Source organism: Nicotiana tabacum, chromosome 8, assembly GCF_000715075.1.
Source record: "Nicotiana tabacum cultivar K326 chromosome 8, ASM71507v2, whole genome shotgun sequence".
Classification (NCBI taxonomy): Eukaryota; Viridiplantae; Streptophyta; class Magnoliopsida; order Solanales; family Solanaceae; genus Nicotiana; species Nicotiana tabacum.
In genome coordinates, this window is record NC_134087.1 from 10,556,016 (window position 1) to 10,572,141 (window position 16,126).

The window sequence follows — 16,126 nt, forward strand, 5'->3', positions numbered from 1 at the left end:
ACATATAAAACTTATGATACTTGTCAATATGCTTCTAAGTATGTGTTTATCCCCGAATTCAACTTTCGTCTTCCGAAGTAAAAGAATATCCTTTTAAATTTGTGTGAAAATAATTTTTAGTATGTTTATGTTTTGTAGTTATAATAAATAAAGTACAAGGACAAACATCCTAAATATTGAACTATATTTACCACAATATATTTTCTTACACGAATAATGATAGTGCACTTTCAAGAGAGATATCAATATCGACAATAAGAGTTTTGGTTATGGCAGAGTAACCAAAGCATTAGAAGGAAACATATACAAAAAAAAAACAGTTTATAAAAAAGTGTTCGGTAATATACCATCACATTAAATACCTTTAAACTACAATATATAATTATCTACTTAACATGACTAAAATTGTTTCTGATGACATCCTTTCATTTTCAATTCCGGTATAATGCTAATGCAACAATATTTTTCGGCATTTAAATGATTGTTGTTGTATTATATATAAAATTTCTCTCCTTAATTAAATTTTATTGTTCCTTCATATAAATAAATATTTAAACCATCATGTCATTATTAACGTGCAACACACATTTATAGATACTAATAAACAAAATATATAAATTTTATATATTTTTTTGACTATTATTTTTACAGCGGCTATTAGTGTCATTATTCCGATAGCAGCAGCTTAACCTTATGGACTCTTATTTCAAAAGCCCAAACAATATCTATCTCCATCGACCCAAATTGAAATCCAAAAACCTTATTAAACCCTTCGTCAGCTATACTTCTTCCCCTCCTCTGCATCTCTCCGGTGAACTCCTCGCCGTCAGTTTCTCCGGCGTAATCCATTTGTAAGCTCCCTTTGTTCTTTCACGCTTGTTTTATACCTATTTCCCTCGCTCTCCGAATTTTATATCTTTCATGAGACCGAAACCCGACTTTTCAACTGTGATTTTTTATGTTATAATAGGAATTATAAGTTGGCTGTAGTTCTTCGTCTCCTATTACCGGAAAAAAGCGTAATTTCTGATTTCTCGTTATTGTATGTAAATATTTACTGTTAATCTGCAGAGTAATTTGTTACCTGTGTCATAATGGCTTTAACCAAATTGAAAAACAAAATAAGGCCGTAAAAGATTAAATATGTCATAGAGCACAAATTAAATGGACCTGAAACAGTGGTATGGATATAGAGGATTCAGATAGACTATGTTTGGGGTCAAGAAAAAATTGAATGGTAGAATGATAGGTGATAGAGGCTGAAATTTTAACATAGATTCAATCCCATCCAGCATAGGCGGGTCCAAGATTTGAGCTTTATGATTCAAAATATATATTTAGTAGATTTCTTAACACGTATATATGGCCTAAGCTAAAGCTATTGGTTTTGGCTGAACTCCTAGCTTGTACTGTACAACCACCTTTCAGTTCACTCATCTGTTAGGTAGTTAGAGGATGATGTACAATGATGCAATATCTGCCCACTTTTTCGGGACAGAGAGTCTTTGCAATCTTTGTCAGTCCAACCCCCAAAGACTTGTCTCATCCATGAATGACATTGACTAAAAACACACTTGTAATTGAGTTAATATAAGTGTCTTAAAATCTCTAATAGATAGCACTTGTATATCTAATTTTGCCCATTGCTTCTCCTAGAGTCAGAGATATAGTAGCTATTATGGCGGATGAGGTGCCACAGCCTTTAAATTATATACCGGAAGTGATTCTAAAGAAGAGGAAAAATAATGAAGAATGGGCAATTAGAAGGAAACTCCAGCTGGAACAGAAAGTCAGAAAGCTCAAATCTGATAGCTTTGTTATCAAGAAGCCCGAGCAGTTTATTCGAGAGTACAGGGATAAGGTATGTTATATCTGAATTTGTTGTTTAAATTGCATATATTGGTTAACTCATTGGAATCTTTGATTTTTTCCTACTATGGTTAAAAGTTAATTTTCAACTTCTAGAAGTCGTATTCTGTTTCCAAGGGACATTGCATTTATCTCTTCAAGTAGCACTTTGATTAATGTTTTCAGAAAGAATTGGTAATGTCCTATCCCTAGTTGGTATCTTCTCCAATTTCTTTTTTCCCTTTTTCTTTTCCAATTGGCTTCAGCATTTGCTGTCTCTTTCAACGAGTATTTTTTAGGCATTTTGCTATAGTTTAATGGCACTGGTAAGCAACTGGTAAGCTATCTGGATAATATGTAGGTATGATATTTACTTTTGGTTAACCTTGCCGTCAAAAACTTCTCTATGACAGTCTACCATTTTGTAGGCCTACAAAATCAACAGGACACAATAATAACTATGCTCCTAGAAAGGAAGAATATCGTTTTTGGTAAGTTGTAAAAAAGAAGACCTTCTTGGAGTACAAACAGAGATGCAATAAGGAGAACAAAGTATCGTACATTAGGATGATTAAGGATATGTACGATGATGCTAAGACTTGGGTAAGGACTGTGGGTGGTGACTCGGAGCATTTCGCTGTGGTGATGGGGTTGCACCAGGGATCGACTCTTAGCCCATTTTTGTTTGCCTTGGTGATGGACGTACTGTCGCGTCACATCCAAGGGGAGGTGCCTTGGTGCATGATATAGTGTTGATTGACGAGTCGCGTAGCGGAGTTAACGCGAGGTTGGAGGTTTGGAGATAGACCTTGGAGTCTAAAAGTTTCAAACTAAGTAGAACCAAGACAGAATACTTGGAGTGCAAATTCAGTGTGACCCATGATGCAGGCATAAAGGTTAAGCTTGATGGTCAAGTTATCCCCAAGAGAGCGAGTTTTAAGTATCTCGGGTCTATTATCCAGGGTAACGGGGAGATTGACGAAGATGTCACGCATCGCATCGGAGCGGGATGGATGAAGTGGAGGCTCGCGTCCGATGTTCTATGTGATAGGAATGTGCCGTTAAGACTTAAGGGTAAGTTTTATCGAGTGGTGGTTCGACCCGCTATGCTGTATGGGGCTGAGTGTTGGCAGTCAAGAACTCTCACGTGCAGAAGATGAGAGTAGCAGAGATGAGGATATTGAGATGGATGTGTGGGTGTACCAGGCGAGATAGGATTAAGAATGAAGCTATCCGGGACAGAGTGGGAGTAGCCTCCGCGGAGGACAAGATGCGGGAGTCGCGGCTGAGATGGTTCCGACATGTTAGGAGAAGTAGCATTGATGCCCCTGTCAGGAGGTGTGAAAGGTTGGCCATGAAGAGTTTGAGAAGGGGTCGTGGTAGGCCTAAGAAGTACTGGGGAGAAGTGATTATGCAGGACATGACGCTACTTCAGCTCACTGAGGACATGACCCTTATAGGAGGGTGTGGAGGTCGAGGATTAAGGTAGAAGGTTATTAGGTAGTTTATAGTGTTCATCGATAAGCTTAGTAGCGTGCATGTCTCTTCATATTCTTAGATTTTTTATTACGGTATATGATTTTGTTCGCCTCAGGTATTCTATTCCCTATTGCTATTATTTGATAATACTTATCCTTTATCTCTCTCTTTTTTCTCTTCCATCTTTCTTTTTTCCTTGCTTCCCTCTTCTTCTTCTTGCCCTTCCTAAGCTGTGGGTCTATTGGAAACATACTCTCTACCTGCATTAGGTAGGGGTAAGGTCTGCGTACATACTACCCTCCCCAAACCCCACATATTGGGATCAAATTGGGTTTGTTGTTGTAAATTTTGAGGAGCATGGGGGGAAATGATATTTTTGTGGGCTTGGCATACACTAGTATCAGTGATACAAATTATCTGAAAAAAAAGTGCTTATGATATTGTTCTAATATTTTGAAACACAACTGAATGCCTAAGTTGCCTACTCCCCCCTCCCTCCAAATAAAACCCCCAAGAAAACCCCCAAGTGCATAAGATCATCATGGTAGATTGAACAATCACATTGGTCATTCTGCTACTTATTGAGCACCATGAAAATGCTCTCTATTGGGGGATGTGCCAGGATCACTTTCTCTCTCCCACCCTCATCTCTAAACTCCGACGATGTCTTTCCTAAATTTGCCTAACTATGGATCGAAGGGTCACTTTCAATTCTAGTGGCAAAACTTTTGCATTAATTAGTATCAAAGAGGAAGCTAAGGGATGGTATATTTTTACAGAATGTAGCAGAAGATTTTCAAGAAAGATTAAAATAGATGACAACAACCTCCGATGGGTGTGCAAAGCTTTGATCCAAGCTTCTCTTCAGACCGGCAACAACTGTAAAAGATGGGGCAGGAAGATACAAACATACACTTTTCGGGTGGTCCAAAATTTTAACAGTTATGGTCGGTTTGTTAGAATTGAAGCTATCATAGGGACTAACAGACCTGCAATCATTATCCCGGAAGGCAATTACAATAAAGGATGGGGGACATAGCAGGGATGATACAAGGTTATCTGGGAACATATGTAGACCCAAGATTTCATCTCTATGCTGATCAATCAAGGTCTTACAAGGAAGCTGCTAATATATCACATTGGGCAACTACTACTAATACCAATGTAGGGCATGGAGCACTCCAGGAAGAGCTGGGAAATGAAAACTTCCTTTCAAAATGTCTCATAGGTCAGTTAAATGACCCATTTAGCTTGAGCCCAAAGGCAGAAGTGATTCAGAATTGGTTCCCAGGCAGATGGCAAGTCACAGCGGGTCTCAAGATCACTCCATCGAGCACAACCGGTTCCTTTTTGAGTTCCCTTCTAGATTCGAAGCAAACAGAGTCAAAGCTGGTGACTGGTTCTGGAATGGAAGAAGATTGACCTTGAAATGGTGGTCTCCGGTGGCCGGAGCAGATATGAAATCTGCAAAATCGGAGCATCGATGGGTGAAAGCTTTTGGAATTCCTATCCATGCATGGACGGCAGACACTTTCAAGTTCATCGGAGACAAGTGTGGTGGCTTTGTCGATACTGACGATGGCACTAAACATAGAGTCCACTTTTTTTGGGCACGTATCTGTGTGGTTAATCGAAGAGAAGAATTACCAAGAAATCTGGAGTTGATTACGGAAGACTGGGGCTTTGAAATCTCGTTACTAGAGGATGCTCATACAAAAATCAGACCCGCCGGAAAATGCTTTTCTGATGAAGCAAGGGAGAAGATGGCAGGAGTGGGTACCTCGAACCTTGCATCAGGCACAGTATCACATGTAGAAGAACAGGTTGGCAGGAACCTTGCATCAGGCACAACCTCACATGTAGAAGGACAGGTTGGCAACTTGGGTAAAGGGCTTTCCAATCCATCACAAAACTTGGGCCAAGGAGCAGATCAGGAATATTACAAAAAAGGCCCAATTAATAAGAAGACCACATCAAGGAAGTCAAAGGAGTCAAAGCTTTTTAATGAGAAAATAGTGTGGAGGGTAACTGGGCTTTAACCCAACCCAAATGCTTTAAAATTAAAAGAACTGGCAGCTGAACCCTCATTCTCGAAGGATCATAACACGACACAATCTTGCCCCATGGCTTTGGCAAACCAGAGTTTAGAAAACTCCCCTTCAGACGCAGATGAAGGGATCCCAGAAGAGAGAGTCCACTGGCCACTTTGCATACACTCGCCAACAATGGATTTGGTTCCAACAACTAGCTCAGACACGGACTTTTCTTCTCAGGCAGTATTTGAAGCCCTTCCACTAACATGGTATGAGGGAGGTCCTAGCGCACAGCTAATTGATACTCCATCCCTAATCGAGACTTCAAAATGGACCAAACTCACTATGGTCAAGGCATGCAAGGCCTTTGGGGTGAATGCGACAGGGTTCGAGCATGATCTTCTGAACATAATTCTAAGGATGGAGCAGCGAAGACAAGTCCAAATCCAACAACAGGAATCAAAACAAAAGGCAGGAAAGGAGAAGAGGAATAGAGGAGGGGGGAAAGGAAAAGATTAGCATGTGGGATTAATTATGACAGAAGAGGGCAGCAGGTTAAGGGGTTGGGGGGTAGGCAATACCATTCATGTTCTGGATGAAGCTAAAAATCTTGAGTTGGAATGTGCGGGGGTTGAATGAGGATTGGAAAAGAAGCACCATTAAATCTCTCAATCAGAAGTGGAGGGTGGATATTTTGTGTTTGCAGGAGACTAAGGTAGAAGATTGCTCTACTAGAATGATTCAACAATTATGGGGGAATAGATGGGCTGATTGGGTGGAGTTAAAAGCTAGTGGTACCAGGGGAGGGATTGTGGTGATTTGGGACAAAAGAAAGTGGGTCAAATTAGATGCACACCGGGGGTCTTATTCCATTTCTTGTATGTTAGAAAGCACCACATAAGTGTTCAGATGGTGCTTCACAGGAATCTATGGATCACACAACAATCCAGGGAGAGAAGTAATGTGGAGTGGGATTGCAGGAATAAGTGGACTTTGGGAAGATTATTGGGTAGTGGGAGGTGACTTCAATGTTGTTAGGTTTGAGAGTGAGAGGCTGAATTGTACTAGAAGATCAAAGGCAATGAAGTTGTTCTCTGATGTTATTCAGGACCTAGATATTATTGATTTTCCTTTACAGGGGGCTCAATATACCTGGTCTAAATGAGACAATTGTTTGCAGGCTTCGAGAATTGACAGGTTCCTTATCTCCAATGATTGGGATGACTCTTTTAATGCTGTGAGACAGATTGCCTTACCTAAGGTAATTTCAGATCATAGACCAATTATTTTGGAGAGTGGTGACTGGGATGCAACTCCTTCCTTCTTTAAGTTTGAAAACATGTGGCTTCAATCAGAAGGATTTCTAGGCAAACTAAAATGGTTAGTATAAGAATAGAACTACAACAGTTAGCCAAAGCAGAAGAAATTTCATGGAGGCAGAAATCAAGGTGTCTTTGGCTTAAGGAAAGGGACAGAAACACCAAGTACTTCCAGAAGATTGCCAACTCTCATAGAAGAAGCAATTGCATAGACAAACTCATGGTCGGGGATGAGATCATAGAAGATAAGGAGCAGATAAAGTAGGAGACACTGGATTTTTTTGAAAACTTGTACATTGAGCAGGAAAGTTGGAGGCCATCTGCTAATTTTGAAGAAATTGCAACCATTACAGAAGAAGAAAAGGAGGGATTGGAGGCATCTTTCAATGAGGAGGAGGTTCTTGCAGCTATTAACTCTAGTGCTCCTGACAAAGCACCAGGGCCTGACGGGTACACAATGGCTTTCTACCAACACTCATGGGAGTTCATTAAACATGACATACTTTCAGCTATGAGTTACTATCACCAACATTGTTGGATGGTTAGGTCATGTAATGCATCCTTCATTGTGCTCATTCCTAAAAAGAAAGGGGCAATGGAGCTAAGGGACTATAGACCAATTAGTCTAATTGGCAGTGTGTATAAGATCATAGCTAAAGTCCTAGCTGAAAGGTTGAAGAAAGTAATGGGAAAATTAGTCTGAAATCAACAGAATGCATTCATCCAAGGAAGGCAGATTACAGATGCTTTGTTGATAGCAAACGAGGTCCTTGAAGTTAAAGCAAGGGGATGCAGGGATTCTATGTAAGCTGGACATAGAAAAAGCCAAATGGGATTTGAGGAAAGATGGTTAAAATGGATCAAGTTCAATATCTCCACTGTGAAGTACTCCATTCTAATCAATAAGAGCACAGTTGGTTTTTTCTCTCCACAGGGGGGATTGAGACAGGGAGACCCACTCTCACCATTCCTATTCATATTAGCAATGGAAAGACTCAGTAGGATGTTGGATAAAGCTAAGCAGCTGCAATGGTTGAAAGGTTTTGATGTTGGGAGAGGAAGCACGGTCAATATTTGACACTTTGATTTTTTGTGGGGCAGACAGAGTCAAGTGCTCTATCTAAATCTAACCCTTCTTATACTTGAAGCTATTTCCGGTCTTCACATTAACATGCTCAAAAGTGTAATCTACCCTGTTAATGAGGTGCATAATTTAGAAGACTTGGCTGGAATTTTAGGCTGCAATACTGGATGTTTACCAACTTATTACCTGGGACTTCCACTAGGGGCAAAGTTTAGGTCACGAGCTATATGGAGTGGGGTCATTGAGAAATTTGAAAAGAAACTTGCTTCTTGGCAGCTGCAGTATTTGTCTATGGGTGGAAGACTAACTCTAATCAGTAGTGTGCTAGACAGCATCCCAACCTATCAGATGTCACTCTTTCCAATGCCTAGTAAGGTCCTGAAGCAGCTTGACAAGATCAGAAGGAATTTTCTATGGGAAGGGACTAAAGATGGTCACAAGTTTCACCTGGTAAAGTGGTCTAAAGTTATCTTACCAAAGCACCAAGGTGGACTAGGGGTCAGAGACTTAGCTTTGCACAACAAATGCTTATTGATGAAATGGCTTTGGAGATAAACACAGAAGAAGCAGAGCCAATGAAAGAAAGTTGTCAATGCCAAGCATGGATCCCAAAGCCACTGGTGCACCAAGCTATCTAGAGCACCACATGGAGTTGGAGTTTGGAAGAGCATCTGCGAACTCTGGGAGGAGTTCTCACAGCACTTCACAGTTGGAGATGGACAGCAAATAAAATTCTGGAAGGACAAATGGCTAGGCAACACACCCCTAAGGAATGACTACCCTGCTCTCTTTCAAATGGTTAGTGATCCAGACTCAACGATTCATCAGCGCAGAGAAGGCAACTCATGGAACATAACATTTAGAAGGAACTTGCAAGATTGGGAATTGAGGATCTGCTCAGACTCCTTTCCTCACTAAACAATTTCTCAAGCAACACTCTAGTACTTGACCAGTTCAAATGGGGTAGTGCAGATGCAGGAAAGTACTCGGTCAAAGTAGTCTACAAGCTAGCAGGAACTCACAATGTAATAACTAACCATTGGCCTTGGAAGTTAATATGGAAAATCAAGTTGTCACCCAAAGTCATCTGCTTCAACTGGACTGCACTTTATGAGGCTTGTTTGACACAAGACAACTTAGCCAAGAGGAATTTTCAGATTGTGAATAGATGCTACATGTGCCAGAGGGAGGCAGAAACTCACAACCATCTTTTTCTTCAATGCCCCGTTGCAACAGATTTATGGAGTATGTTTATATCACTCTTTGGACTTAGATGGGTCTTATCAAAAAAATATCAGGGATGCTTTTGAGTCTTGGAGTTACTGGAAAGTTGATAGCACCACCATAGCACCACCAGGAAAGTATGGAAGATGATACCTGCAGCTATTTTTTTGGAGCATTTGGAATGAGAGAAACAGCAGGTGTTTTGATGGAGTATCAACTTCTCCCCACAAACTCAAGGCTAGATGCCTCATGTATTTGTATAGCTGGGCTTATCTATCCCCTATAGATTCCCTGATAGTTTTTTGAATTTTGTTAGCTCCCTAGTACTAGTATAACCATTTGTAAGGAGCTAACAATTGCTGCACTCTTTTGTAATTTATGCATCTTCTTGATGCCAGTAATAAAATCAATTACTTCATCAAAAAAAAAAGATCATCATGGTAGATTGCTTTCTGACTCACTAACTTTTAGTTGTTGTACATTGTACATTCAGGAGATGGACCTTGTCCAAATGAAACAAAGGGGAAAGAAAAGAATCAAGCGAGCCTTGATCACGCCAGATTCCATTCTTCTATTTGTCATACGTGTTGGAGGGTAGGTTCCTAGTTTTGTTATCACAATTATACTCTTTTGGCGGGTGTGGCCTGCCTTTGGGTCCTAATATTTGTGATTCACCTCAGGAAAAGTGATATGCATCCGAAGACAAGGAAGCTTTTATACTCTTTAAGGCTGCGAAAAATCTTCAGTGGAGTGTTTGTAAAGGCAAATGCAAGAATAATGGAAATTCTGCAAAAGGTGGAGCCTTATGTCACATATGGGTATGTATAGTTATTTACATTCTTATTATTGCACTAGCATTCACTTAATTCGTCTCTCTACTAGATATCCTTGAATCACACAACTCTTATCAGTTAATACCAGATGTTATGCTTGCTCGGAGGGTTGACATTTTTAATATATTTTCCTAATTTCACCAAGTATGGAAAATTAGTAAGTCAAATATAGTTGCACAAAAATCCTCCTCTGTCTAGCTCCCGCTTCTACTCAAATTAGAGCAGCCAAAGAAACCTTGTTTGGTTTTTACTGACTAGTTATTCAGCTCTCATATGGCTGTTTACCCTATTTATCATTTTTCTATAGTGGTTTTCTCTATTAAAAGAGGTCAAAGTTCTATCTTCAGTTTCTCTCTCTTTGAGAGTGAAAGTTCTTCCTCCATCAAAAAGGGGATATCGGTTTTAATAGCCTGTTTGGTCAAGCTGGAAAAACCAGCTTATTTTGAGAAGTATTTTTTTTTTTCAAAAAGTGTTTTTTTCCTTTTGGTAAGAAGCAGTTTGTATTTTTGAAAAGCACTTCTAAAAAGCAATTAGCGTTTAGCCAAACTTTTAAAAAGTGCTTCTAACTAGTATATTTTTTTCAAAAGTGCTTTTCAAAAAAGTGCTTTGGGGAAGAAATTACTTTTTTCTGCTTCTCCAAACTGGTTCTGCTCCTTCCCAAAAGTATTTTTTTTTCCTCCTAAAAGCTTGGCCAAACATGCTATAATTTTGTCTCTTTAACCTTGGCATATGTAATCAAACAACAACCCCTCATTTGGAGGTTGGGTAATTTACTTTTTGTCCATCTCTGATTGAATGTTCTTCCTTTCCTGCATCTTGAAAGCAATGACACAAACAAGAATTCTACCATGTATTATGTGACACCAGAAGTCACATTCAACCTCCTTTATGGATACATGGAACTATTTTTTACGTCAGGTATTCTTTGTTTGGTGAGGATATTCAACACCGAATATAAAGGAATTAGAAGCAGGAAATACTAATCCTTGTGCATAACCGCATTAACAATCAATGTGCTTTTCATTTTTTTGCTTTGAAGATACCCCAATCTGAAGAGCGTGAAGGATCTGATTTACAAGAAAGGTACTGGAAAAATTGACCAGCAAAGGGTGCCTTTAACTAGCAATGACATCGTGGAACAGGTGCCTTTGTTTCCTTTCCTTCTCATAACTACCATAGCAGTTGATCTCGTCACTCTACGTTTTGTGGGCATCCCTGCATTGGTATCATGTGGTAACTCAACTACTTATTTTGGCAGACACTAGGTCAGCATGGCATCATATGCCTCAATTGTATAAAAATAAAGTGCTGAAGGTTGTGTCTATAAGTGTAGTTCTCTAGCTTTCTATGCCGCTTTGCTCTCACCAAGCCAGAGAAAGCTTTGCAGGGAAAGAAGAGGCGATACAAGGATGGCGGCGATTCAGGAAATCGTGAGGATCACATCAATGAATTGATCTCCAAGATGAATTAGCATAAGACAGGTCCTAGTTTCCAGATCAAATGTTGTTGAGTGTTATCATTGCGGTTTTGGTGTGGGTTATTGTAAGATGGAGCACCTAAATCACTGTCAACATGGCATAACAGCTGAAGAAATGAAATGTTAGGTGGGAATCTTTTCCCTTCACCCATTCATTTATCTCATATAGTTGCTTTTTGCTTAAATAAATAAATAAATAAATAAGTGTAGTTCGATTGCTCGAGGACGAGCAATGTTTAAGTGTGGGGCGAAAACTCCAGAAATGCTCTTTGACTGTATGAGCAAATGCAGCAAGCATAATAAACAAAACTGCACTATCATCAAAGGAAAAAGAAAAATTTACAAATCATGGACGATTGGGAATAAAAGGCTTTACCCCAGTGCTGATCATTGGGGAAAAGATGGAGAAAATCAAAAGGAACCAAAAGAAAAACTTCAGACAGCCTAACAGACGTCAATTATAGAAAGGACCTATCAATATCAGCTTAAACCAGAAATAAGCAAGTTCAAGTGCATATTAGTCTCGCACTTGGGGTAAAATCAAAGAGGCAATAAATTGCAACCCACAGATTAGAAAAGTTATTCCTCAGCAGCACTAACCAGCAATATCACAAACTGTATTGGAATTTGAATGTCCTACTTCAAACATTATCATGGAAGATATGCTGAGAGTAGGGGGCAAAAGGACAGATCGGATCGGATATGAGCTGGTCAAATAGGTAAGTCAAAAAACGGATAAATTATCCGATCCGGGCAATTTTTGAAACGGATAAAAAAACGGATTATCCGGTGAATAATATGGATATTCATATTATATGTCGCTTCTTGAATATGATCACCTATAGGAGCATTCCTAGTCTTCCAAACTTGAGAAACCCTAATTTGAGACTTTACAAATGTAAAAGTTAAACACATTAGTTATTCATTTGGTTAACCATTTTCTAAGTGAATAATACGGTTCTTATTCATATTCGACCCGTTTTAAAATAGTTCATTATACAACCCATTTTTTAATGGATAATATGAGTGTATAACTGTTTTATTTTAACCCTTTTGCCACCTCTAGCAGAGAGTAACGCATTCAGAGCAACTCCTGATCACATCTGACAATAGCTACCAGCTAATGTTTCATATACGAAAGCTTCGGTGGCGTTGCAGATCTTAATCTTGCAGCAAAACAAAGATTTAACTATGTCAACCTTATTCCTCAGAAAGTTCAGAGTACAAACTAACTTTCCCGTCAAAGCCTTGAGATGCGAACCATCAGATTTTTTCACTGGTTAAGGGAATATCAGGATATTTTACTTGTAAGAAGCCATGAGAGAGACCCCTCATGTTTCACTTTCCAAGTCTTTGAGCAAAGTAAGGTCATAACAATTTCCAAAATTAAATTTAACTCCTGATCAGCTGCCAAACCTGGTCAGAACATTACTTACAACGAAAATGAACAGTAACAAACCTCTGACAATCTGCTGAAATGATGAAAAAACCTACCATCATCAACATAAAACAGGAATAAACATGTTAAGAGTTCTCCAAATCACCTTATATTTTCCTTTTTCTTTTTTAAAGTCTCAATCTACTAGCCACTTGATCTTCTTCTCCCCTTTTTTTAAAAAATAATTTCTCCTAATCACATGATCTTTCAACAACAACAACAACAAAACAACCAAAATAACCAGCGTAATTCCACAAGTGGAGTCTGGGGAGGGTAGTGTGTACGCAGGCCTTACCCCTACCTTGTGAGGGTAGAGAGGCTGTTTCCGATAGACCTTCGGCTTAAGAAACACAAACAGGAAGCAACCAACAATAACAACACAAGAAAAAACAAAGCTACGATGTATAATAACAAAGATCTAAAAGTAAGAAGTACAAGAATACTACTAACAAAACTGGTAAAAATGACACAATATGGGATAACAAAGATCTAGGAACATGAAAATGTAAGAATAGTACTAATCTTTCATCAAACATAAACCAGCAGCACCTGCGCCGGAATTTGTACATCCTGCTTCAAACATCATAGAAGATAGGACCAGAGACTCATGGATTAGAAGTCTAAAGTAATTATCCGATAACTAAATGCCAAACAGCAAGTCTCCTGGAACAGGAAGAGTAGTTCAAGCAAGAAAGGCAAGGACACAATACTCAAGCGACTATAAAAGGAAACCTGGAATGCATTATGCCAAATGATGCTATTATTGTATAGACGCACAAACCAAGCTAAAATGCAACAGCATCAAGTACAAGATGCTGACTGGCTAATAGCAAGGCATGCACAAGGGCAATACATGTAGTTTACCTTGTTTGGCGAAAGGTAAGAGATTCTCTAGATTGAATTTCCTCATCCATTCATTTTTCGTTTTAGTATTACGGGAAATCTGAAAATGTTCCCTAAACAATTACCTAAACAGAACTATTTATCCAGGTTATATGCAATGCAACAAATATTTTCCTTCAGCCTTGTTTAGTCTAGGATTACCATGTACATCCCACATATGAAACCATTGCGCAGAAGTATTATACTAAATCCTGGGAAAAATGAATAACTTAACCATGCAAAAAACAGTAAAAGCTTTAATGGGAGCAGCAACTGAAACAACAACCACACAAATGTAATATCCCAGAAATAGAGTGACTTGAATTGAGCCAAAAGAAGGGTGATATCATAAATGAAGAGCAAACTTTCTCATTAAAAGTTTACAGAGTAGTGTGGCATCATAAGCACACACAAATACACTAAACATCTATCTTTTCTTTTTCTGTTTTTTTTTTCATTTTTTTTTCCCCATTTTTTCTTGCTTCATCAATGGACATTCTGTCCATTCTCAACAACACCTAGACCATACAAGACACCGGCATACTTTTCCATTGATCCACTAAAGAAGTTCTCTTTCAACTTCCTAAAAGTACAAGCTGTAAGCAAGCTATCCGAACCGGCCTGATGGCAAACTCCAACTCTCTCAACCTCCAACAACTCAGCAAGCTTGTTCAATCCACCATGAAGACTATTACAGAACTTCATCAAATGCTTAATATCGAAAACCACAGGAAAATACATGTTGATTAAGTTAAAGAAACCTGTTTGAGTATCAGGCAAATCCTGACAAGTCAAGATTTTCAATAAGTAACCAAAATCATAACCACTATGAAATGTAACCCAATACACATTATCATTTAGCACAATTCCTGAAGACATTAAAAGCTCACCAAATCTCGTAGCATCAATACCCTTTTCAATATTCTTCTTGAAATCAATGCCACTCTGCCTCAACAACTCAATTGAGTCATTAGCATAAACATCCTCATTTGGATTAAAATCACAGAAATTAAACTGCCAAATGCAGTATTTATCAGTACCACACTTTGGTAAATTCCCATTTTCATCAGAGAATGTTAACCCCAACTGAATTAACTTCAACAAATCCACATTATCCTTTAGGGTTTGGTAATGATAATCGTTACTGTTCTTGAAATTTCCGACAGGTCGAAGAACAACACCTGGAAATTCCGTATCCATTGCAATGTACGGATACTCATCGACGATTTCTCGGATCAAATCGAACTCTTGTTCCAGATTGTCACTCCATACTTCTCGAATGTGAATCGAATCGCTTTTGGGTAAAAGCGACATTTCCCAGAAAATTAATTTGTACCCAAATCACAAAAAACCAAAAAGGATCTCTTGGAAATCCTCAAATCCAAAATCAGATCTGCAAAAAAATTGAAAAAGATACAAACTTTACCAACCAATAGCTCTAAATCTAACTGACAATAAAATTTCCATAAAAAATAAAACAGAAACTAAAACAATTGATGTCAAATCTTACCTTGTAATACATAAAGATTTGAACTTTGTAATAATATATGAAGGGAAATGATGTGAGGCGGTGAAAAGGGATAAGAATCAGAGATATTTTAATATTTTCTTTTGGAGGAATAAGGTTCTTCTAGAGAGAGAGAGAGAAGATAAGGTACGTGAGGTGGATGGGGGTGGGTAGGGCTGTCCACCTCCTTCACAGCTCCAAATCTCTGATTATAAAATTAGAGCTTTTTATAATGTTCGTTGGTTTTGTTTTCTTTTCCATTTTTTTCCTGCAAAAACAAAAGCTGATGCAGAAGACGACGAAGTAAATCCCTTTTAAATTGCAAATATCTGATTTTTTCTCAAATATTTAGAGTGTGTTATAAATATATTATATTATGGATGGTCATTTAGTATTTCGTTGTAAATAAGCTTCTTATATGGGATTCCACCGTAAATATGTTTATTTATTTAGTACTCTATTGGAAATAAACTTCCTGAAGAAGCTTATCACTTCGGTATCCGGTTATGGATAAACATTACCCCCAGTAGAAGATTATCCATACCGGATATAATAAGTTTATCCTTTCAGTACCCAGTTATGGATAAACATTACTCCCGGTAGAAGATTATCCATACCGGGTATAATAAGCTTATCCTTTCAGTACCCAGTTATGGATAAACATTACCCCCGGTAGAAGATTATTCATACCGTGTATAATAAGCTTATCCTTTCAGTACCCAGTTATGGATAAACATTACCCCCGGTAGAAGATTATTCATACCGTGTATAATAAGCTTATCCTTTCAGTACCCAGTTATGGATAAACATTATCCCCGGTAGAAGATTATCCATACCGGGTATAATAAGCTTATCTTTTCAGTACTCCGTTATGAATAAACATTGCTCTCAGTAGAAGATTATCCATATCTGGTATAGTAGCAGCTTACACAACAGCTTCCTTTCTTCTATAAATAGATGAGATTTCAGTTCACTATGGACATCAGTTTGAATTCGAATAAT

General features: G+C 38.5%; 2 protein-coding genes across 2 annotated transcripts; one reads left to right on the plus strand and one right to left on the minus strand.

The window, feature by feature from the left end:
* The first annotated feature begins 741 nt into the window (after nucleotides 1-741).
* On the plus strand, nucleotides 742-11,448 carry LOC107788971 (large ribosomal subunit protein uL30z). The gene is given in 6 exon segments (XM_016610720.2): nucleotides 742-851; nucleotides 1,657-1,861; nucleotides 9,481-9,581; nucleotides 9,668-9,805; nucleotides 10,860-10,962; nucleotides 11,079-11,448. Coding segments are annotated over 5 exon segments (738 nt in total). The 5' UTR covers nucleotides 742-851; nucleotides 1,657-1,678; the 3' UTR covers nucleotides 11,292-11,448.
* A 2,493-nt stretch (nucleotides 11,449-13,941) lies between these two features.
* On the minus strand, nucleotides 13,942-15,327 carry LOC107788970 (putative CCR4-associated factor 1 homolog 7). Its single transcript, XM_075218971.1, has 2 exons — nucleotides 15,128-15,327; nucleotides 13,942-15,010 (listed from the first exon to the last, which is right to left on the minus strand). The coding sequence occupies exon 2, from the start codon at nucleotides 14,929-14,931 to the stop codon at nucleotides 14,104-14,106; it is 828 nt and encodes a 275-aa protein (XP_075075072.1). The 5' UTR covers nucleotides 14,932-15,010; nucleotides 15,128-15,327; the 3' UTR covers nucleotides 13,942-14,103.
* Between the last annotated feature and the right edge of the window lie 799 nt (nucleotides 15,328-16,126).